At 45.7% G+C, this 25,203-nt stretch overlaps 1 protein-coding gene across 1 annotated transcript in view; it reads left to right on the forward strand.

Moving 5' to 3' along the window:
* epha4a (eph receptor A4a) overlaps positions 1–24,776 on the forward strand; it is a 42,235-nt gene extending 17,459 nt beyond the window's left edge. Inside the window, exons 4-18 of the mRNA XM_064338234.1 lie at positions 3,047–3,202; positions 6,326–6,661; positions 8,102–8,226; positions 9,295–9,454; positions 10,040–10,151; positions 13,227–13,285; positions 13,463–13,576; positions 14,575–14,760; positions 17,688–17,749; positions 19,323–19,532; positions 19,714–19,863; positions 20,103–20,296; positions 20,680–20,838; positions 21,268–22,166; positions 23,120–24,776. Coding sequence (XP_064194304.1) covers positions 3,047–3,202; positions 6,326–6,661; positions 8,102–8,226; positions 9,295–9,454; positions 10,040–10,151; positions 13,227–13,285; positions 13,463–13,576; positions 14,575–14,760; positions 17,688–17,749; positions 19,323–19,532; positions 19,714–19,863; positions 20,103–20,296; positions 20,680–20,838; positions 21,268–21,382 — 2,138 coding nt within the window. The 3' untranslated portion in view covers positions 21,383–22,166; positions 23,120–24,776. The remainder of the gene's footprint in view (positions 1–3,046; positions 3,203–6,325; positions 6,662–8,101; positions 8,227–9,294; positions 9,455–10,039; positions 10,152–13,226; positions 13,286–13,462; positions 13,577–14,574; positions 14,761–17,687; positions 17,750–19,322; positions 19,533–19,713; positions 19,864–20,102; positions 20,297–20,679; positions 20,839–21,267; positions 22,167–23,119) is intronic.
* Positions 24,777–25,203: the final 427 nt, after the last annotated feature.

A 25,203-nucleotide genomic window follows, 5' to 3' on the forward strand; every position in this document is an offset into this window, starting at 1 on the left:
GGGGACAGCTGGCCCTGGATGAGCGCTGGGCTTTCAGAGCAGGTGGGCAGTCCGATAACCTCGCGGAGGCTAAGCCGAGGGGTGGCTATCTCCCCGGCTGTAAAAACCCCCGAAGCGCAGGCCGCAACTGCCTCGCCGCGAGCCGCTATCAATGGACACCAGCCCGGATGATCGCCGGTCTCCATTCTCGCTCTCTTTCTCTCCAGTGCACAATCACCAGGCCGACAATTTAATAAAAGGCCCGCGCGACCCCCCGGGCCACCTTCGACAGTGCCCACTTCTGCTTTCGGTTCCGTCTTTTGTTCTCCGTTTCTGATTGGAGTTGTTTGCAAGACAAAAAAAAAAAAAAAAAAAAAGAAAGGATCCAGGATAATCTGCCTGGTCTTAACCACTTTATCCCCCCCTGCAGTGCGTCTGAAATTAAAGCGCTCTTCTTAGGTGTACCTTTGGTCTGGGTGGGTCAGTCGAGCAGACGCAGAGTAATTGGGTTCTCTGTGAGACTGCGGTTCGGGCTCATGTCATGGCATGCTTTGGGGAAACGGGGGGCCGCTGTGAAAGCCAGAAGCCATCAGGGAGAAGGCTTTCATGATGCCTGGATGTTAGCGAGCTGTACGTGGGGTGAGAGCTCTGCTCCTGAACGGCAAACTAGGAGGGGGAGGAACGAGAGGGCGATTTACTCTTTTTATGGCTCGGTCTTGTGAAGATTGCGCTACTTGTGTGGTAAAGAACGCCTGTGCAAAGCTGCCACTCCTTTTGGGGATTTCTGTGTAGATACGGCTCAAAGGTAAAGTGACCTTTCGGCTGTCGCAATGGTCCAGGAAAGTTGGTTAAAAGCCCACGCAGCTGTCTGTGATGGGATTGACACATCATCGTTTTGTCACTCAAATCAATAAGATATTGTTTTTGCGGTGGTGGTGAAGCACGCTGACATGTCTGCTCTGCTGAGGCTAAGTGATTCAATTCCTTGTTGTTATTGTGATTGACTGTCCTATGTGCTATGTTTCATTAGACGGTATTCATTGTTATGGTTAGGGATGAAATGCAAACATTGCTGAGTCTTGTGCCCATGAAAACACACACACACACACACAATCTCTCTCTCTCCCTCTCCCTCTTTTTTTGAAAGTTGAAACTGAAGTGATATTGTACAGGTTACCCTGAAAGCGGACACAGACACACACAACCTCACCCTGGGTAAAGTGCTAGTATAAAAGATTAGGTTTATGGTCCGACTGGAATGAAATAAAGGACTTTTTATTTCGCATGTGGATATGCTATCTTTGTAGAAAGGAAGTATTGATAGCTCAATAAATAGATGATAAAAAAAGCTCTAGAAACTCTTTGTCCTTGCTCCAGAGGGAGAATCAGGAGATCTAACAGTCTGGGAGTTTAGAATATGGGTGTGTTGCATTCCACAGATAGAACCACGGCACATAATTACGGTTGTAAAAAATAATGCGTCCATTCAGTACTCTTTCATTCAGGCATTCCTTTTCCGACTGAGTGAGAAGGAAGAGGTAGAGCCATTCTGTTATTTATTAGTCGCGCAGAATGACAGACGAGATGGAGAAAAATGAAAGAAAATAAACAGTTTGAAGACGGTGCATGCGTGTGGGGGAAGTGGCTGGTTTGTGTGTGTGCGTGTGTGTGTGTGTGGGGGTGAGGATGCGTGTGTATGTGTGGGTGGTTTGAGCAATCACAGACATGGCAAAGTTTCCCATGATCTCCCCATCCACCCTCCTGGTCTCTGCAGTGAATGATTGTGTCACAGTTCAACCCTGAAAGCTGTAATAATACCCAGATGAATTCATCTTCCCACCGTCTCCCCTCCCTACGTCTCCTGTGTATTTTTCTCCGTTCGTCCAAGGCTGTCTCTCGTCTCTCTGTTGCTATCTGTCTCTCAGTTTGTCTTTGTCGATTCACTTCAATTCAAAGGTTACTTTAATGGCTGAGCGGAACACATTGGATATGTGTACATAATAATAGTGAATAGTATGAATAGTGAATAGTAAGTTAATATAGGAACCAATAATTACTAAGAAGGACAGCTGTAACACACAGATTCTGCCACTCCTTCCTCTCTGTGGAGAGACCTGTGTGTTTGTGTCCCTCAGGCTGTGACAGGTGACTGCTGACTGGGTCAGCTGTGGGACTATGGGCCCCTTACCAAACAGGCCTGGCGACCTTTCTCTAGCAGTCACTGGGAAGGAACTGCTCATAGCTGTTTTTAAAGCAATCTCAGAGCATTGCAGTGAGCGAGTCTGTCTCCTGATTTCTGACCGCAGAGCCTGCCCTCGCTGGCGAGCCGGATTTGCCCGTGTGGTCCTCTGTAAATGGCCAGACTGTGGTCACCGAGCCTGGGCTCAGTGCTCTGTGTCTGCTGGTCAGGATGTGCCTGTGCTCTGTATATGTAAGAGGTGCATTAAATGGACATCTGTAATTTCTCTTTCAGTCCAGAGGTCAATCGAGTGTGAAGTGGCTTTTGGTTTAATTGCCCCATTCTTCAAAATAAAAGCTTCTGGGTTTTTGACAGTTTTGGTTAAATTATGATTTATTATTGGTTATCAGTACTGGTCTTGTACTGTGGTTTACATGTTAGGAACTAATGCTAAATGAGATTTATTATGCGCCCAGAAGTTTGGAGGTCATTTCTGGATGTATGTGTATATGTGTATTCAATGGAATAAAATTTAAAAGAATGAAAAAGATACTACTTGGCTTCTTAAACTGATGTGGTGGTGACATTTTTCACAAAAATGTTTTACGGAAAAAATAAACTTCTTTTTATGTGCTATAGGATAGCAATGAACCCAACCAGGGAGACAATGAAAAATCTTGTATATTAAAAGAGCAGTGTGCGCACACAGGTTTTTATTGTCTCTAACTTATTCTTTATAATGAAATGTCCTATTTAAAGCTTTCTTTCTCTGTTTATTTTTGGCTTTGTCTGATTTGTCTTCATTTTGTTTACAGGGAAAATGCTGCTTGTGTGCTGTTTTGGCTAATGAAGTCATTTTAAAACTCTGTCTCTCCCTGTGTCTCTCAGCCTGCAGGATGGGGTACTACAGGGCCCTGGCGACAGACGGCAGCTGTTCTAAGTGTCCCCTGCACAGCTACTCCGTCCGCGAAGGCTCCACCTCCTGCAACTGCGACAAGGGCTACTTCCGCTCGGAGACCGACCCCGCCTCCATGCCCTGCACACGTGAGTGTTTTCGCGCCGCGCCCCGACTTTGGGGCCGTGGGGCTGCGTCTGCCCGACGGCTAAATTTGTGATTCCCGGTTTGTCGTTGTGTGAGCGTGACGGTAAGCTGTGGAACATCATTCCCGCACAGGTCTATTTGCTTTACAAAAAATGGACAAAAGAAATCTACTTTGAGAGGAAATGGATAAGCTGGAACTGTCCGTTCAAACAAAGCACTGTCACGCCTGTTGAAATGTCAATATAAGGACATGTGGACTTGATAAGGAATATAGGCATGAGGATTTAATAGGTGAATTCATTTTTTGTAAATCTCAACAAACGCAAGACTCCAATCAGGTGCATATGTAAGTACTGTTATTTAGCCAGCGCCTGTAAATAGGTTCAGAGTATACCAGCATGCCGCTTCCAATGTTGAGGTGTACAGGGACAGAGGTATGTAGGTATGTACTGGAATGTTCCATGGTTCCATAGCTTTTTTTCCTCCTCCTTTTTTTCTTACAGAGGAATCCTCTGGACAGGTGTCGGCAAGATTAAGTGTTATTGCATGAGTCAGAGAGAGATGGCAGTAATGACATGTTTCAGTCAGATTAAATGAAGGGTGTTCTTCACCACCGCTGGTGACATGCGTGAATCACGTCCACCTTTGCACCTCTCTCGCGGCAGCGCTGCTTGTTATGTGATGACGAGTTTCGTTCCTCCTTTTGACCCATAACCTTTGACACGCGAGCCATGTTGTGCTTTTATTGGGATCCCCAGGTTGGACAAGCAGGGACAATGAAGGGTTAATGACGTCTGTCGCTCAAACAAACACCCTCTATTTATTTCCCTCAGCCTGGCTCCTGTTTCCTCCCGTTTCTCTCAGAGCAGCAAAAAGAAAGGGATGGAGAGCGACAGAGACAGACCGAGAGAGAGAGAGGGAAAGAGAGAGGATTGTTCAGTTATGTTGTTACCATAAGTGTAATACCTGTAACTAATGTGAAATCTTAAATGCATTGTGCTGAAATTCTTGAGCAATGGAGCTTTTGTCATGCTAATAAATATTTGAATTTGAATTGAGCCAAATTGAGAGGAGAGGGGGAGAGAGTGAGAGAGAGAAAGCGAGGGAAAGAGAGAGAGGGGCAGAGAGGGAAAACAAGGGACTGAGTGAGAGGAGAAATCCAACTCAAACAGCAGAACCTTTCCCCCCCCCCCTTGCAATCAAAACCACTTTCCCTCATGGGAACAATTAGGTCCTGTCAGGGAGTGATTCTGCAGGAATCAGTGGGGTTTTCCACTTTATTTAGTTTTTCCCCAATGTCATTTGGCTTTATCAGTGATATAATAACCCTTTCCATCAGAGCCCCACCCCTGTGACAGTAATGCAATAATGGCACTGTATGTCACTGTTGGGTGAAGATATGAACATTAGACTATATCTCTGCTGTTCTTACCCCCTTGTGTATAGTCTTTGTCATGGCCAGTGCTCTTGGGGTAATGTTCCCTGGCTGTGGACAAAGGTATCTTGAGCTCAATATGACATTCTTGGAATGCCCGCTATCAAGCATGAAATTTCAGGGCTGCATTAAGACGACTGTTGAAAGCATCCTGGAACCAGCAGCCACATGCATTCCTATTTAAAAAGAAAAACAGTCTGTAAAATTACCCGAACCCGAGTGAGTCACCGTGTGCTTGAACATAAAATAGACCCGTATTACCTTATTTTCTCCCTTTATTGCATTTTTTCTTTCCTCCTTCAGGTAAATGATAACCAAAAAATTGTGGTGTAATCTCAAAATGAAACCTTAATTGGGGGATTAATCTGACTTGTTATTTATGCGTTGGAAGCCGTTAGAAGGTAAGATAAAAGCGTTTCGCTGAAAAGTCCCCGGCCAGCTTAAATCAGACGCGACTTAATTTCAGCCTGCGAATGAGTGTTCCGTGGCCGCACAATCTAATGCAGCCGGATAATGGCTTCAGTTCCGCTGAAGAGGAAATGGAAGTCATGTTGGCTGTCTTGACGAGATGCTCCGCCCCTTAACGACCGGCCCTGTCTCTCAGGCCTCTGAAGCCCTCCTGACATTGTGTGCATGTCCTGGTCAGCTCCTGTCAGTCACTCTTTTTGTTTTTTTTTTTGGCTCTATCTTTCCTTCTCTATTTTTCTTTTCCACACGCTCTCTCTTGCTCTCACACATACCCATCCCTCAGTCTCTCCAGTCTGTTCTTGTCATTCTCCCTCTGTTTTCACTCTTTTCTTTTTGCTCTTCTCAGTCTGTTTCTGAACCGCCCTCACCCCGTCTCACCCTCGCACACCCCGGTCTTTTGTAGCACTCCTCTCCTTTCCCCCTCTTTCTCCCTCCCTCCTTGTCTTCTCCTCCCTTGCCCGCAGTCCTCCCTTACATACTAATCGCTGACTTCTGATTCTGAAGGGAACAGACGCTGTCTGCAGCTGCCCCCCTGCTTCCCCCCCCCCCCCCAGCCCCCGCCCCTTCCTGCTCTCTGACCCCTCCTTTCGGTGAGCGACAGACGCGGACGCACAATGGCCGCCCTTTTCAACGGGGCGTAAGCCCCCACTGTCCCCCCCGTTCGCCTGTCCTTCCCCGCGGCCCCTCGCCGGCTCGTCCCGTCGGCGTGTCGGAGCGGGACGGCGGCTCCGCTCCTGCGCGGTTCGTGTTGGTGGAGCGTGCCGCGCTGACATAACACGCCAGTCCCGCCACCGCGGCCGGCTCCGCGGCCCCCTCTCAGCGCCGCACGCGCCCGCCGATAAAAGGAGAGGGCAAATTCATTTGCAGCCTGTTTGATCTTTGAGTTCTGTTTCCCTTTGTCTCTTGTGTGCCGGTGTGATTATCTCTCTGTGGGCGATTTACATACTTGCTGAGTACATGACTCACAGAAAATGTATTCTCTGTGTGGCAAACATAATTTTCTCTAATATGGCTCACGGCGAGAGAGGCAGAGAATTCACCATTGTGGGAAAAACATAGGCGACATGACTGTGTGTGTGTGCGTGCGTTCGCACAAGTGTATGTTTGTACGTGCGCATGGGTGCGTGTGTGTGGCACTCGTTTTAATTCAACTAATTTAAATTCTTTGCTCTCCTTTCCTCCCTCCTCCCTCCCTTCCCTCCCCCCCACCTCCCCATCCTAGGACCCCCCTCGGCCCCCATGCACCTCATCTCCAACGTGAACGAGACGTCGGTGAACCTGGAGTGGAGCCCGCCCATGTCCAACGGGGGCCGGCAGGACCTGAGCTACAACGTGGTGTGCAAGCTGTGCGGGGCGGAGCCTCGCCAGTGTCTGCCCTGCGACAGCAGCGTCCACTTCTCCCCCCAGCAGCTCAGCCTGAGGGGCACGCGCGTCTCCATCAACGACCTGCAGGCCCACACCAACTACACCTTCGAGATCTGGGCCGTCAACGGCGTCTCCAAGCAGAGCCCCGGGCGCGACCAGGCCGTCTCCGTCACCGTCACCACCAACCAGGCCGGTCAGTTGGCAGCCGGAGTGGCCTACCGCGAAACCGTCGCAGTCACCACGGTCGACACCGCAGAGTTGTTTTCAAGTGCGCGTAGTGTGTCATTACTGCCATGAACTGATAGCTTTCAAAGGATATCAGAACTATGTGGGTTTCTAGTTATAGGCAAGGAGGTTGCACTGCTTTGCTATTTGGAAAAAGAAACAGAATTGCAGCACATTGGTTCTCTTTTTGGCTGGCAAGGTTCTGGTTGTGTTCTGATTCGGTGGTGGCGTTCTGAATCTCCCTGTGTATTCTGATGGGCCCGGTGAGGTTCTGAGTCTCTGGCTGTTTTCTGACTGAGCAGAGAGGTTCTGAATAAGTGCTGTTTGCTTTGCTTTGGCCAAGCAGCAATTCTGGCGCAGTTTTTGTGTAAATGTATTTTGCTACTGTAACCTCTTGTTGCCCTAAATGTCATCATAACTTTCTGTTGTAGTAATTAATCTTATGTGGACTATTTTCACAGGCAAAGGTACTCTGATTTGTTATTTAATTATGAAAAAAAGAGGTTACAGTTGATACCTTTGCCCAGAAGTCCGATACATCTTGTTTCACGACAGCTGTGGAATAGCTAAGAGAAAACTTGAGACCAGGGATTCTCAAACAACCGTCCAACATTGCTGAGGCATGCGGATCAGACCATTAATAACTCCAGAAAAAAATGGCTGATCTAGCCTTGTCCTCCACCCCCCACCCCCTACCGGGAAGAGTACTGACGAGAAGAGCCTGTGGAACCTCACTAGTCCAAAAGCCCGCTACACATATTTGAGTTCTGAAAAGGGGCAAAAAAAATCCAAACACACCAGGGACAATCACTAATTTATATGCCACACATATTATCGTCCTAAAAGTGCATTTTAGCCACTAGAAGTGATTTGGCAGCAGTTGTTTGAATACTAGGATGTGAGTAATGATGAGTAGTTCAGACAGTGATGCACCTTTAACTACGGTAAGTGTGTGATGAGTTTGCTCGTTTCCCTCTAAAATATATGTTTTATAGCCCCCTCTGAAAGGAAGAATGAGAAGTCGTTTGCTGCATCAGTGCACAGTTAGCAAGGCTATTTCACATGCTGTTTCATCTCACCTTGGATAAGGCCGGGGAGCATTTATATAGTTCTATAAACGTATAAGAGGTGTGTTTTAAAACAACATAATTTCTCTGAGAGCACACCATTTTGATGCGGCTACCCTGAACGAAGCCACAGATTTTCTCACTTTCCTGGATTTGAAATTAGGTTTGGAGATGCACCTTGTCCTGGGGATTGATCTACATTTTACTTTCTCAGCCCTTGTGAGGACATCTCAGGAAATAAGATACGGTTTGGTGCGGCTGTATCTCCTGTTAGATGGACTCTGGGGGGGAATGAAAGGCTGAGCAGCTCGTGACGGCGATGGTTTCTGTCTCTCTCGCAGCTCCCTCCTCTGTAACCTCCCTCCATGCCAAGGACATCACCAGGCACAGCATCTCCCTGGTCTGGCAGCAGCCCGAGAGGCCCAACGGGGTCATTCTGGACTATGAGGTCAAGTACTATGAGAAGGTGAGAAGTACTCTGGGAAATGTAGTTTCTAAGGAGATGCATTAATTTGGTTACTTCTACGTGACTGCATGCAGGATCGGGGACACAGTATCTGAACAGAGTAGGAGGCAGGATAAAGTAAACAATCTCTCTGCCATGACTAATGCAATTTTGAAAAAAAAAATAGGCAAAGAGAAGGTGTGATACTGCCCCCCTACCATTTGTGCATATTCGTCCTGCTGTTGTGATTGAGGAATTTCTCCTTTTTTATATTATTTCAGTTTTAGTATTTATTTTCACCTTGCCTGGATGATTTTTGTGTGTGATGGAGATATTTTATTTTTGTGTGCACTGCAAGTTATTAATATATCCTTCAATGCACGCAAAAACATACAGTAAAACTGAAATAATATCCGAAAACTCCATAGTGAACTATTCTTTTAATGGAGAGGTCCTGCAAGAACATTGCCATTGATTATGGTGTTTCTCACCAAGAGAATAGTCTTTTTATTATTTAGTATATTTCATCCTTATACTTTCAGACCAAAGAAAATCTTGAGACTGTGATTCTCATGGCACACAGGACTTACTGTTATGTCCATGAAAGAACTGGATCGTTGAAAACTTTCAAGAGGCCTGCCAAATCCCAAAACTACCTCGCTTTGGGGAATAATTCTATAGTCAAGAAATTTTCTGAATTTTATATTAGGTGGGAAAAAAAAAACTCTTGAAACTTCTTGAAACAACCCTCTGCGATGAGCTGTCTCGAGGGATGTGTCATTTTTATCGGATGATTTAGAATGAATTTTGGAAATTGCGATCCGCAGTCTCAGAGCCCATCTCTTACGACTGTGCAGGGTTTGACAAAGATAGAAAAAGATGCTATTTTTGTGGTAAGAAACAATGCGTCAAATTTCCCTTTTGGCAAAGTGCCCCATAAACAAGGAAGAGATGAGGACAGCATGTGTGTGTGCGACAGCTTTTATGTCCATTTTGAACTGGTCACCTTCCTGACGGGGCCATTCAGGAAGCGCTGCGCTCGATATGCGCTCAACGCTTTTCCTTCTCTTCCTTCTGTCGTCTGGTCAGGACCAGAACGAGCGCAGCTACCGCATCATCAAGACCCTGTCCCGGAACGCCGAGATCAAGGGCCTCAACCCCCTCACGTCCTACGTCTTCCACGTCCGCGCCCGCACGGCCGCCGGGTACGGCGAATTCAGCGGCCCATACGAGTTCATGACCACCTCCGGTACGTCCTGGCCCGCACCGGCGCGGCTGTGATCGGCTGGGCCGTCCGCAACATTAGGGTCCAGTTCTAACAGGGTTCAGTGATGGAGTGGCTTAAGCATGACAATTACACTCCTATGGAGATTAGTGCTGGGCAGCGAAGACACTGTCCAGATGTGTAGGGTTAAAAGTACAATCAGATTTACTTCACTGACACTCACCCCTTTCATTCAACCTTGGCCTCTAGTGGTGGAATAATGTTAGTGCACCTCTTTGGTGTGAGTATGCAAGCGCTGGGCAGACAGAAAGACAGAGCCAAGAAGCCGTGTTCATGATTTTGCTGCAGCGCTTTATTTTCCCTGAATGACAAAGAAAAAACTATGCGAGTGGAAATTGAGAGAGGGTGGCAGTCGGCCTTAAAGTGCTGTTTTATTTGTGAGGGTTGAACCTGCACTGGGGAAGGGGAAGGTGTGTGTGTGTGTGTGTGTGTGTGTGTGTGTGTGCGCACATAAATCCAGTGTGTAGTCACCACTTTGCTACATACTGGAAGCTCCACGAGGAACGGCCTCCTGACTGAATGATGTTGTCGTGTTTTCTCACGTCTCAGTTCCCTCTCCGATCATCGGCGATGGAGCCAACTCCACTGTGCTGCTGGTGTCTGTCATTGGGGGCGTGGTCCTGCTCCTCTTCATCATCGGCGCCTTCTTTATCAGCAGGAGGTGAGACTTGCGTCCCTCACATCACACTTGTTTCTCTCTCCCTCGCCCTTTCTTTTCACAGCAATATTTTCAACCTGTTTCTCCTTCCCTTTCCCTCATTCTCCATGGTTTCCCTCTCTCCCTCTCCTCCTCCATTCTGTGGCCAGTGCCTTCCTTTGTCTTTTTTTAAATCTCTCCTTTCCCCTCCTCAGTCTCAGTTTTATAATAATTTTATTTGAAAGGCCATTCTCTGCTTCACTGCCCCAAAATTAATTCTGTAAATATTGGGAACTAAGTATGCCATATCATACAGTGAATATACTCCACCTATAAACTAAACTAACAAGGATATGCACAGTAAACACTGTAACGTGCAGAAAAAAGGAGATTCAGACAGGGAAAGCAAGATTCTTTAAAAGAGAGATGGGATCATAGTATAGAGAAGGGCCATCAAGCCCCCAGGCACAAGGGTGATTTGTATACCAGCTCAAAATGTGCTACACGACAGACTAGCAATTGATTATTATGCAAATCTTATTCATTATCAGCTAGTGCTGTGTGGTCACTCACAGCACCTTAGGCAATAATAATAAAAAATTTAAATAATAAAATAAAAAAATGATAATAATAATATATGTCTGCAGGCAGGTGATAGCTTGGTGATAGTCTCTGCTGGGGCTGGTTTTGACAGACAGGCAGCCTGCTGTGGTGGAGGTTCTGTTGGGTCCATGGTTTTGCGCTCCAAGCCCCAGAAGAATTGAGGATAACAGCAGGCTTAGCCTTTATAGCACTGGAAACCATCACACCTCACCAGAACACACACAACCACATGATCCAATATTTATCCAACACCAAACCGTAGAGCTTTACGGAATCGAATTCAGGATATAAACTGGAACCAAGAAGGTTCTACAAAACCTTTAGCATGCAGTCATTGGCCCGGAAAGAAATCGTACATGTAATATTTTACAAATAAAATGCACATTCTCAACACATTGATTCCAATGGTACTCGTTCTGTCAGACACTTATTGAGATAGGAATATTACGCAACAGTTTTTTTTTTTTTGAATGGAAAAAATGCAGTTAATGGAGTTGAAGGAGAGAAATGGGACGTGTTTGCGGTGCGATTCTGCATTACAGGGATCTGCCTGTCAGCTGCTGACAAACTGCTCTGCTCCTCCAGGCTCACGGCTCTCATTGTTCCAGACAAAAGATCCATCTCAGAACAACACAGGAGTTTAATCGCCACCCTTTCTCTTTCCCCCTCTCTCGCTTAATCTCTCTCCGTCTCATCAGTTGCTATATCTGTTCTTTTCACCTTGTCGGATAGCACCAGGTGCTTTTACAAAATGAGAAATAAGCACAAAGGAACCTTTTATTTTGCCTCGGTCTCTGTTCCGGTGGATTAATTTTTTAATTTTTTTATTTATTTATCTTTTTTTTATTTTTATACCTGCCTGCACCGTAACTAAATTGGAAAGCGATCTCTCCATTTAGCGTAGCGTCAAGCCGCGCGACATCCAATCTGCCAAATTTTAATCGGGTTCAGATGTGGCCATTTCATTATTTCCATCGCCATGGCTGTTATTTCCGCTGCTCATGGAGCTGTAATATTATGATAATGAAAGTGCACTTTTCATTTATTGTAATAAATGTGAAGTGAGCTTTTGTATGGCTGTCTGTCTCCTTGGGGATAAAATTAACAAACAGAAGCTAATTAGCGCTGGTCTTTGTTTTCCCCCCCAAAGTCCCCGTTACAGGTTTACTGCCCATTACCGCGGCTGCGCTAAACAGTCTCACCGTTTCCTCCGCCGTTCGCAGAGGGCAGGGAATCAAGAAGGGGGGGATTTGAGCGGGATTACAAAGGAGGCAACTCATCGCACATATGCCCTGAGAGCGTACCTGATAATTCCACTTGAGTTCAATGGGGCCGGGAGCCTGGAACAACAGCTCCACTGTCTCCGCCTCTCCAGCTCTCTCTGGCGGCTCTGCTCTGGCCATTCGAAGGCACAGCAGTGCGTGAAGCCCCGCGTCAAAGCCCAGCAGCCCGGCGTTGCCTCCGCATTCCAGCACACCTCTTCCGTCCTACCTGCTCCCCCCCCCCACACCCCCCCACCGTGACATTCCGGCTCTACCCTTACATTATCGGCAGGATGCAGAGCTGAAACCCCGCCCCAAATTCTTTTAGTGCACCCTCAGGTCCTGAAGCAGGTGAATTGACCCCCCGCCCCCCTTCTCTCTGAATAGCTCCCCCTAGCTCCTGCAGTGAGTTGCATTGTGTCCTGGGTGTCCTGTTGTCATGGCCTGTCCCCCAGTTCTTTGCTGGTCTGCTTAGAGCAGCCTCAAGGGGTGTTTAGGGCCAACAGGTGAGGTGGGGGCTAGGTGTGTGTGAGCGTTCATGTGTGTGTTTGTGTGTGGGTGTGGGTGTGGTTGTTTGTGGGGGGGGGGACAACACAACAGGGGATATTGAAAGGGGAATGTTTGAATAGTTGTCTTGTACGTCGCCGTTCTGGCTGAGCGGGGGGTCCCTTCCTGGCTTTGTGTTTTGGGACTCCCTCTGTGTTTCTCTTTTCCGTTCCTTCCATTGTCCCTCTCGCTGGCTGATCCCATGGGAAGATTAAAGTTACCGTAGCGACGGCCAAATCACACATTCTGGTCTCACTGGGATATGTTTGTCTGATCGGAAAAACTGTTGTTTTTAAAAAAAAATCACAAATGTATGGTTCAGCCCTAATAAAATAAAGCCAAGCTCTGAAACAGGACTGTATGTGGTCATGAGTAGTTTAAACCAGGTATGTCTGTTTATTGGACGAAAACGTGATTCATTCCCCATCAATGGTGATCAATAGATTTTTGCTCCATTATGAAATTTTGCAGACCTATAACCCTTCCCCAACAAAATATAATCCACCAAATAAAACCAAGATACTCTTTGTATTTCTTCCAACTTATATTATGTAAACTGTATTGCATTGGTCTTTGTAATTTTCCTCGTAGCATGAATGCATCGTGTCCCTGGAAACGATGCTACACTGGTTATGTAGCATTTTAACCATGCTCATTACCGTTTTTCCTTCATTGTTCTCTTTATTAGGAGGCGCAAGTACAGCAAGGCCAAGCAGGATGCGGAGGAGGAGAAGCATCTACACCCAGGTAAGCAGCCAGCGTGCGCTCCCACGCGCTGAAGGAGGAGGGAGTGAGGAGCAGTCACGACGGAAAAGCCTTGCTAGTTTTCCTTCGGAGGGTGAAGGAGGCTGAAAGTGTGTGGAGGCTCAGGAGGAGGAAAGTGGAAGCAACCTCTCTTTTCTCTCTTTCGCTCTCTTGCTGCAGGTGTGCAGATATATGTGGACCCCTTCACGTATGAGGACCCCAACCAGGCTGTCCGGGAATTTGCCAAAGAGATCGACGCTTCCTGCATCAAGATCGAGAAGGTCATTGGAATCGGTAAGGAGTCGATTTCTGTTTCTGTTTCTTTAAGGAATTTTAGCTCATCACTAATGCATTAAAATGTCATTTTTACTTCACTCTGACACATTTAAAGAAGCTACTGCTATACACCCTGTCAGAGGTTTTATTACAGAGTTGTTTGTAGACAAGTCTTTCCGTAGTAAGAACTCTTAAATCTCAAGAATGTAAAAAAGCAGCTTAAAGACTGCTTTATTGAATTTTTATAATTATTATAATTAAGATGTGTTATATTAAACAAAGACCCAGATAGGACAAAATGCTATAATAGTAAGCATATAAAAAATGTGTCATTGGTCATTTGGAGACCCTGTTTATTTTGTAATTAACATTCCACTCTGATTTTATTTACGTGTTAATCATAAGTGAACTGGAAGCAAATGTCCAAACAGAATGGAACAGGCTGTGTCGGGCCTCCAGTGATCATTTTTATAAATGGCATGGTTTGCCTCAAAATGAAATTTATGCATTTTCATGTTTATACATTTGAAAAAATAATTGTGCATCCTCTTCTTGTGGATTACCGGGCACTTGGAAGAGAAAAGTGATTAATATAACACGTCCGGGCCAAAGAATCTACAAATGTATCTTTCTATGAGCTTATGAGTGCATGTGAGAAAGGAAGATTCCCTACTGCTGAGCAATGTCAGTGCTCTTGCATAACCCCCTTATCCTCACTGTGCGAAGACTTGGCTGTTAACGTCAAGCCCCCTGTTGTGCCCGTGACTTGGCTGGAACACCCCCCCAACCCCCCACCCCCCACCCCCACCCCCACCTGCTGTTCAATGAATGGCTGTTACATTCACCCCTTCTGCTGTTCCCCGAATAGCTCATACGTTCACTTCTGCCTTTTGAGGAATTTCACTTACATTCACCCCTTCTGGTGTACATTGGCATTGCTCATCCCCCCTTCCCCCCCGCTGGTGTATGGTGACTTGGCTCTTACCCCCCCACCCCCCCTGTGCGCCACCTGGCAGGCGAGTTTGGCGAGGTCTGCAGCGGGCGCCTGAAGTTGCCGGGGAAGCGGGAGATCTGCGTGGCCATCAAGACTCTGAAAGTGGGCTACACCGACCAGCAGAGGCGGGACTTCCTGAGCGAGGCCAGCATCATGGGCCAGTTCGACCACCCCAACGTCATCCGTCTGGAGGGCGTGGTCACCAAATGTGAGTTCGGGAGCCAGCCCCCACCCATCATCTGAAGTTACCTTGTCTTTCTTGTATACAATGTCTTCTTCCTCCTAGCGTGGATTTCCAATTGACATTCAGTTGCCTTTTTAAAACATACAGCGTACACCTGGTCACTGACGTAGTTTGGTGACCCGCTGGCTTTTAAAACGACAGTAAAAAGCGAAGAAATCTGGTATTATCGGCATTACTTTTGCTCCCGGGGAGTGCGGTCGTCCCTTAAATGATTGAAAATGCCCGCCTTTATTGTCCTTTGTCCCCAGCATTGTACTTCTGTAGTACTGTACTCAAGCAGGCCCAACCCGAGCTCTCTCGCTCTCTCTCTCAAGCCTTGGGCTGCCTCCTCGCTGGGATGTTATAGATGCAAAAGGCCGTTCTCCCCGCTAATGCCTGATGAAAGGGTCATTAATCATGATGTCGGCTCGGAGTTAATCTCGGGGTCTGCGGCACTATCTGCAGTGCACGTTTGCCCTTGAGTTTTCACAGCTCTTATTTTGTTTGGTTTTTTTTTCCTGGAGGAAATGAATACCTGATGGTTCGCTGGCATGCTAAAGTTTATTTTAGTAGGAGCCTGCTTCTTTGACATGACCGTGTGTGTGTGTGTGTGTGTGTGTGTGTGTGTGTGTGTGTGTGTGTGTGTGTGTGTGTGTATGCGCGCGCGTGTGTGTGTGTATGCATGTGCACTTGTATGTGCGAGTGTGCATGTGTATTTAAAATGCTGCGCTCTGTAGGTTTGTGTTCATGTGTTTGTATTTGTGCTGTAAAATGTGTGTGTGTGTGTGTCTGTGTTTTGTGAGTCTGTAGGTCATGTGCTCATTTAATGTGTGTGTGTAAGTGTGTGTCCGTCGTGGTGTGTGTGTGCGTGTGTACACATGTGCATGCGTGTGTGCTTCCATGTGTGTGTGTCCACAGGTGCGTGTGTGTGTGTGCAGCACATGGTGTGTGTGTGTGTGTCATGTGCAGTCATTGCGTGTGTTGTGCGTGGTGCGTGTCCACATGTGCGTGTGTGTGTCCACATGTGCGTGCGTGCGTGCGTGCTTGTGTGCGTGCGTGTGTCCACATGCGCGTGTGTGTGTGTGTGTGTGCAGTCACATTTGCGTGTGTGTGTGTCCACATGTGCGTGCGTGCGTGCGTGTGTGTGTCCACATGTGCGTGTGTGTTTCCGCGTGTGTCCACATGCGCGTGTGTATGCCGGTGCGCTGAGGGCGTGTCGGACCGCGGAGGGCAGATGAAAGATGTATAAGTGTAATGTATTGTGACAAACACCCAGCCCCACTTCCTGGAGATAAGCTCCGGCCCCGTCACTCAGCTGTCGGCGGTGGCGAGTGAAGGGTCTGGAGCCGCACAATCCTGATGGCTTATCCGCACTCAGACCTTTCAGCAGCCGAGCGGAGAGAGAGCGCAGGCGTGGAGATGAGACGAGAGAGCGGGCTGAGAGCCAGCTTTATCAGAGAGGGGCCTGTATGGATTCCTTGTATCTGAAAGCTTTGTGCGGAGTCAAAGGGTCTTCCGAGCGTGCATTACCAGGCATTATTCAACACAACACCCACCTTCGCCGAGGGCAGATCATATTTTCTCTTTATGGTTTTTTATCTCCTGTCAGCCCCGTACTCGAGTGCGCTCGTGCAGTCGGTTTACATTAATAAATCTCACAACCTTAGTAATTGATTTTTTTTTTTTTTTTTTTTTTTTTTGAAATATCATAAACAGGTTTTGTTCCCTCTCCCTCCCGTGTTTGCTGGCTTTCCGGCAGGACTTATTGATAATGTTAAACACGCGGCGTGTAAGCAAACACAAAGGCGATGCTAATGAGGGAGAGAGCGGCGCTGTCATTTTTACCGTCCCCAGAGGTAATCATTACAAAAGGCTGGCTGCGGCAGCGGCGCTTTCGCTCGCGGGCGCAGTAAACCGACACGCTCATTTGCATAATGTAGCCGCTGCCGGGAAATTAAAACGATCATTTCAATCTGCAGCGCCGGCGCGCGGGCCCCGCCGGCGAGCGGGCCCCGCCGCGCCGCATTGTGCGGCTCTTAGCGGGCTGACCCGTTCCAAACAGGCCGGGTCAGCGTCGCCATGGAGCCGGCCTGATTGACAGGTTACTTAGGAATTCGCCCGCCTCGGCGGTTGCAATGGACGCGTTCAATAAACAAAACACTTGCATGCAAATGAGGGGGTGGGAGGGGTCAGAGGGCAAGAGTTTTCCAGACTCGATTGGGAGCTGTCGTTCAGGCAAGTTCAGGGTCGCCCGAAGAACAGGCAGAAGGGACGGCTGTGTGTAATTGCGCTCTTCCCAAGAGAGCTGCCTTTTTTGAAGTGTTTACTTTGTGCCCGCTGAGGTGTTGTCGTTCTGTTAATAAGTTAATAGGGTGCTCGGTTGGGCGCTGAAGTTCAACAGCTTTCTGAAGCTGCGATCCTGGCCGATGGAACAGTGTGTTGAGAGAGAAAGTTTCTGTTTTGTAAAAAACTTGCAGGAGTTCTTCAGCGAATAAGTCAAAAGAGAAAGCAAATAACATACAAGGGTGTGGAGGTTTGGTTCCTTTAATACGATCAGAGCAGAAGCCCCAGAGGAACAATATGGTGGCGAATAGCCTCTATCGTGCACACATTTCTCTCTACCATCAGCTGAAGCATGTGTTAAACATCAGCTTTTGAGAAGCCATGAGAGAGAAAAAAACTGAAGACCTCACGGTTTCTAGTTGAAATTATAAGCGGGGAATGGCTAAATAGTAACACCTTGCAGCAGAATAATTAACCTTCATTTGTAAATCAGTAAAAACCCAGATTTATGTAAGCAAAGTAGGTTAAGCTTTGGCTGTGTAATTTACCCAACGCTAAGGTGCAGAAAGGAAGTGAGCAGATAACTGAGCAGTAATTGTTTTATAAGTCATTTCATTTTTATCCTGCAGGTAAGCCTGTGATGATAATCACCGAATACATGGAGAACGGCTCCCTGGACGCCTTCCTCAGGGTAGGTTGTGCATCACCACGGCAACAAGCCGCTCCGACAGCGAACAGCTTGTCAGTCGCAGGTGTGGGGACGGCGCCGCAGCCATCCGTTATATTATGCGCGCTGCGCTCATCTGAAACGCCATTGGTCCAGTCGTTTTGAGCCGCACTGCAAGGCAGTGAGGTCATGTCTCTCGCCGTTAATGATTGTGTTATGAGATCATGAATTACTGTCACCGTTTTATGGATTACGGTAGTCCCCCTCATGACTGTGTGTAGTGAATTTAAGATTAAATTCACACTGCTGTCCTAGACCTCTCTATTTCAAACTGATAGCAATGACCTGGCCTTTGCTGAGTCATAACTGTAGTTAACTAGTGCAAACGGAAAATGTCTAAGTTTACTCGCATGAACAAAATGAGCTTGCACTAGTGTGGAGGGAATTTCCCCTAGATTCAATCAAACGCATTTAGCTTGTTTAAGGGGACATACAATTCAATCAAACCAGACTGTGTTGGATTTAATAAAATTAACCTTAAGGTTCTTGGTAAGACTGGAAAAAATCCAACAAACAGGAAAAAGGTTCTGCCCGTTTAGAGGTGGGAGCTTCTTTTAAAAAGCAAGTGAATTTACTGTACCCTTTGCAAATAATCTGTTTGCCTGTCTCCAACTTCAAAATCCTCACTGTTCTGACACATTCAATAAATAAAATATAATCAAAGAATAAATTATTTAGTGAATAGAGGAATATCATCACACACAATTCATGCAATGTTTTTATACCGTTTATAAAAAAAGTGGCAATGAAATCCAGACACAAGCCTTTGTCTTTAAGCCATGGTAGATTAACACATTCAGCTATATTTGCTAACACAAGTGGAGCTGTCTTTATATAAAACCAATAAAAAATTAAACAAAATAATGAAATCCTTAATTGCTTTATTACATTACCAGAGCAATAGAAAGTAATTATGAAGCAGCAATAGCCTGTTTTCCACCATTTTGCAGTGTTCCTGTCCCACGGAGAACATCAGACTGAATTTAACATACATAGAAATGTGCCACCCAAACAGAGCTTTTAGCACGAAAAAGGGTGGTTTGCCAATCAGTGAGTGTTAATCATTCTATGAAGACAAATTTTCATTGGCTTGAAGCTCTTACTTACCGCCACTGTAATAAGGACCTCCTATTGAGATGAGAGAAAAGAGAAAGAAAAAGAGAGAAACCGCATGTGCCCATAAATGGTCTAAGTACATCTGAATGAATCATTTGTCTGTTTATGGCTGGACAAATGAACAAAGTCAAGCGTTATTGAGAGTGTGCTTAATGGATAGCATGACTAACTGCTAAAGAATGAATAAAATTAAGCGCTCGTTGAATTACTTCACTTTTAAAAGTTATCTCGGAAGCAATCCAGGAATAGCTGTTGAGTGAAAATGTTATGTTCATAAGCTGGGCATGAATATTTTAGTATAGTGAAGTGGGTGTCCAGAACACCAGGCTCCCAAACATGAGTTGGCAGCTTGACTTTACCACCGTCGCTCAACCCCTCTCTCTCTCTCTCTCTCTCTCTCTTTCTCACCCGCCGTTTGCAGAAGAACGACGGGCGCTTCACGGTGATCCAGCTGGTGGGCATGCTGAGGGGCATCGCCTCGGGCATGAAGTACCTCTCCGACATGAGCTACGTGCACCGGGACCTGGCCGCCAGGAACATCCTGGTCAACAGCAACCTGGTGTGCAAGGTGTCTGACTTCGGGATGTCCCGGGTGCTGGAGGACGACCCTGAGGCCACCTACACCACCAGGGTGAGACCCAAATCCCGCTTCTGTGACTAAGAGGGTCGTTGAGGGTGGTAGGTTTGAGCGGTATCTGGGTTGAGCGATTAACACACACGCAATAGATCAAAGTCGGTGTGAAGGGTGTGTGTGTGTGTGTGTGTTTGTGCTTTGAAAGGATGTAACAGGATGTAACACCTGTCAATTGCAGGGGGGTAAGATCCCCATCAGGTGGACCCCCCCAGAGGCCATCGCCTACAGGAAGTTCACCTCCGCCTCTGACGTCTGGAGCTACGGGATCGTCATGTGGGAGGTGATGTCGTATGGAGAGCGGCCGTACTGGGACATGAGCAACCAGGATGTGAGTGTTCACTCTGTTTTAACCCCTCTCTATCAGCGTTACTCATTAACATGGCAAAATGCGATGTTTGGTCTGTGCAATTCTCAATGAAAGCACGGATGGGGAAAAGACAGAGCGCGTTCGGTACTGTTTGCCCGAAACTGGTCACGCGGTTTATAATTAATGTCGAACTAAGACATTTGGGTACAGAAGGACGCGCCCCTGAGCCATCACCTCTGCCCTCCCCCCTGCACTCACAGGTGATCAAGGCCATTGAGGAGGGGTACCGGCTGCCCCCGCCCATGGACTGCCCCGTGGCCCTGCACCAGCTCATGCTGGACTGCTGGCAGAGGGAGCGCGGCGAGAGGCCCAAGTTCAGCCAGATCGTCAACATGCTGGACAAGCTGATCCGCAACCCGGGGAGCCTGAAGAGAACGGGAGGGGAGACCAGCCGGTAGGGCCCTGTCTCTCACACACACACACACACACACACACACACACACACACACACACACACACACACACACACACACATACACTCACACTCACATATTGATTTACCCTCGCTCACAAATACACATGTATACGTACATGCAATCATTCGCACATGCTTGTAAATGCACACGCATACACATGTACACTCACACACACTCTCATTTATACATTCACTCACGCAGACTTATACACACACATACATGCATGCACATGTACACTCACACACTCACTTGCACGCACGCATGCGCGGACGCACACAAATAAAAACTGCGCAATGATGGTGTAAAGTAAAACTGGCTGGACCTCCTCCTAACCGTCCCGAACCCCTCCTGCTGTCCCCAGACCCAACACCACCCTGCTGGACCCCAGCAGCCCCGAGTTCCCCTCCTGCCTGGGCTCCGTTGGCGGGTGGCTGCAGGCCATCCACATGGAGGGCTACCAGGACAACTTCGCCGCCGCCGGCTACACCACCCTGGGGGCCGTGGTGCACATGACCCAGGAGTGAGTGCCCCGGTCTGGTCTTGTTCGGACACGTCTGTTGGTGTCCTACACGGTTAGGTCGCGTAGATTTTTTTTTTCCGTTGCCGTGGAGGAGGCGTCGGATTTGTTTATTCGGGAAAGGGCGGGGTGGATGTCGTCGAGTCAAGAGGGCTTATGGAATCTGAATGATTCACTGTCGGGTTTTCAGTCTGGAAAAAATAGCAAACTTATTTCAGGGAAAGGGAGGTGAACACATCTTTATGTATGTACACACACATGCGCACGCACGCATGCACGCACATACACACATTTAAAGATCAAAAGATGAAAATGCAATGGTTCATAAAGAAAACTAGTTTGATTTGTTCCAGCCACAGACATAGTTTGGTTGTGTAAGTACACACATTTCTTTACTCATCATTGCTGTTTTCTTTTACTTGAATCTTACAGGGATGTGGCCAGAATAGGAATCTCCTCAGCAGTGCACCAGGACCAAATCCTGAACAGCATCCAGGGAATGCTGTCCCAAATGCAACAGATACAAGACAGGATGGTTCCAGTCTGAGCCCCGTGAACCATGTACATGAAACAATGGAACTATTTACCTCATCCATGCACTTTAAATGAATAAAATAAATTAAAAAAAGATTTAAAAAAGAAAAAAAAGGGAGGGAAGGAAAGGGGGAAAAGCAGCACTTTGATATTCTTTCATTCCTTACTACTTAGACTTTTGGGATAGATCTGCGGTTCTGCTGTGGAATGAAAGTCTGTCTGGAAAGCCACACTCGCCCATAGCATTTCAGTGGAATTGGACACGTTTTCCCTGGATAATTCACCCGGACATTGTCTTTATTTCTATCTTTGTGCCAGCATAAATCGATCTTTGTAAATTGTGCCATATATAATAGACTCTTTCAGCCGAGCCAGATAACTTTACGATCACAGTAAACGAAGCAGTTTTTTTCTTTTTGTTTTTTTGGTGTTGTGATTGTTGCTTCCCTTGTGTATGTTTTGAGCTGCAACAAAGCATATACCCTCAGGACTAACTGGACACATTTTTAATGATAAACTCTGAACGCTCCCACCTTTTCCACCTGGTAACTGGAATGTCTCATCACAACCCCGGAATCTGCCCGAGAGTTCTGACCTGATTGGACATTTTTATGGAGCTTTTTGGAACATGGAGGATGGTGGCAGCAGAACTCTGGTCACTCTTTCTCTCCGTCTCTGTTCACCTGTCTCTGGAATCCCTTCTGAATTTTCACAACACGGTGGTTTTTATTGGTTGAGAAACAAAAGATGCCTTATTCATGGAAGACCCATCATTGTTGAGTTCATCATTGTATAAAGTAAGTAATAATTAAGCTTGTCTGTGTGTGTGTGTGTGTGTGTGTGTGTGTGTGTGCATGCACGCTGGGGGACATGCTTATATGCATGCATGGAATTTTGTCTGTCTCAGCCAGTTTGAATCTGATTAGCATATGCAAATTCAAAAAAACTTTTAAGTTTCAGATAAAATGTGCTTTGGTGGATGACTGCAGAGTAGGTATTTTTAGCATAGCTTTAAAATCAGCCATTGGAAATGAACACAAATGCATATCAAATTCAGCAAGAACCTTTTAAGCAAATCCCAAGATTTGAGGTAATGCAAAAAAATGTAGGAAAAAAACTCTAAGCTTAGTAACTAATAAAATTGTTTGAAGTCGGGAATTAGAGTAACAAAAATGTAATAAAATGTCTGATATCAGATTTATCAGACTTCTACAAGCTGTGAATTTCCTGTGGGTATCGGCGGTGGTCGCATCATGAACATCAACAAACCATCATAGCTGAAATGTTTGTTTGCGTAAATGCCATACAATGTTCCTTCCTGCAATTTTCAGCTATTTGTACAAACAGCTTGATTCTGGGAATTGTTTTCATCAGAGATCCATAAGGCTTGTTGAGATGGGCAGATTTGACAAAAGGCTGGCTAGTGAGCTTATCCTTGTTACATTGCAACTTGTGTAGCATACATCCCTTGGAATTTTAATAAAGAAAGATTGAGTTGAGTTTTTTCTAACTATACAATGGTTAATCTCAACAAGCTGGATACTGTGGAGTGATCAGCTATTCAGAGGTTCTGCAAATGACACTGGTAGGAATAGCACGCTATAAGAACTTTATCATCCCAGCAGCTGAACAAAGAAAAGCCTCCTAAGACCCTTAAGAGTATGATGCATCTCTTTATCTTGATAGTGTGAGCAGGAGAGGCATTATTCTGATTGATCCCGCTCATCCGTTCTTGTTTTTCCCTCCCCAGTGTCCGAACCAATGACTGGAGCCCGTTAGCATCAAAACCTCGATCTCACCGGCTGTTCTCGAAACACAAGGCAAACTCCACAATGACTGGAAGTGAAGCCTCCATCTTCATCCTCTGGATACTGCTTGCTTCTCCAATTCCAAACTGTTCCAACGATTTCCCATGATGCCACAGGTCCACGTAGAATGTAGAGAAGAAAGAAATGTATCATTTTCAGGTTCACAGCTTGCCAGAACCTATTCCTATGTATATGTAAACACAGATTCTGCAGATTTGGGGGTTTTTTTTGTACTTTTTTTTTTTTGCTTAATTTTTATTATGTTTACATAAAACAGAAGTGGTGTGTGTGTGTGTGTTTGTTTGTGTGCGCGCGCATCTTGTGAACACAGTCATGCTCTCTTTTTCCATTGTGGATTACGTTGAAGAAAAAAATCTAAAAAGATGAAAAAAGAACTTGGATTGATTATTCATTTAAAAAACAACAACACGGTACGTTGCTCCATATCCTTTGATGCATCCAGGAAAGACATCATAGATGCAATGAAATCACTATGTGAAGAAAATGAAATGGATGTGCTTTTTGCTCCCACTATGAAGGAAAGACCCTGGGAAATTGTGTTCATAGCAATGTAGTCTCTCCGCAGGGGTAGGAATTAGTGACAGTCCCCACACTTTGCCCAACCCCCACCCCCCAACATAACATTTGCCCTTTGCAGTGGCACCAATGGTCCACAGGAAAGAAATGTGGCGTAATGGAGAAAAAAGACATTAGAGATTTTGTGAGGCAAAACGTTAGCCGTCAGTGACACGCATTTTTGTAGTTCCCATACTATTTATCATGTGTGACCAAGAAGCAGAAGAAACAATAGGGAAGTATACTGTATAGGTTATGGGTTGTCACTTCAAGAACTGATCTGCAGTCATTTTGACTGGTGAACCTTATGTGACTTTTGGTCATTTGGTACTAAGACCATGGACCATATTTGGGCATAAACACATCTTTTTAGGTCAGCTGTGAAACACAGCCCAGCTATAGGGGTTTAAAATAAAAGACATTGAACCACTTTTTGAGTTCCAAGACAAAGAAGAATGAATTAAAGTTGGGCACATATGTACATTAAGGTATATTAGTTTAAAGTACAGTATATGCAGGAATGCTTTGGGGAAATATTGTGCTACATGTTTGTCATCTGATTATCTTATCTATTTTTTTTGTTTTTGTTTTTATCTTATTTTCATCAAATGCTGGTCAAGACAGTTTATTTAAGGTATGCATTTGTTTTTGTTATACATTTAATGGTCTCGTGCCAGTTCAATGTTCAGTTGAGTTTTATTTAGCTTTCAACTTGATTTTAACCTGCATGTACTGTCAGAGCAGAGAGGTGTGTTTTGTACAATGCATTTCAATTGAATTTTATCATATGAAAAAGTTTAACTAAAACAAGATTTTATTTTGTTGTGTGAATCCAGGTGCCATATGACCCACTCATGTAGATTAACATTGTTTTGCATTTCTAACCTTACTGTTGATTTTTTTTTTCTCATGAATTTAGGTACATTGTAAATTATGTCATTTATTTATGGTCTTTTATATCTAGTTTGTAAATTGTAAAATAGCAAAATGAGGAAAAATAAAGGTCTGCCAAGTGTGTTCTTATTCATGCAAAAATATTAAATGTATCAGATCCTACTTGCGTCCACATGAGGGTTTCAAAACACTGTAGGAAAGGGAAGACATCTTTATACTTTATACTTTCCAAATACACAAACTCACAAGGGTATATTGGAAAGGGTTTCAGTAGCTGCGGGGATGTCCTCTGACATCTGTCGAGGTACGACCTTGACATCATTCCTTTTATCATAGCTGTAATACTTTATTGTGGAAATGTAGTCTTTATCCTTGTGGGAGACTGGTGTTTCCAAAGGCACACATGAATGTATTCCAAATTTCAAGTAAGTACGACATGCCTTATGTAACCAGAAATGTTTCTGAATGTACAGACAGTTCATCAGTTTTGCAAAATAAACTTTAAAAATGATGTAACAGAATAAAAAATTTAAAAATAAGATGAATTATGCATAGG

Source organism: Anguilla rostrata, chromosome 6 (assembly GCF_018555375.3).
Source record: "Anguilla rostrata isolate EN2019 chromosome 6, ASM1855537v3, whole genome shotgun sequence".
NCBI lineage: Eukaryota > Metazoa > Chordata > Actinopteri > Anguilliformes > Anguillidae > Anguilla > Anguilla rostrata.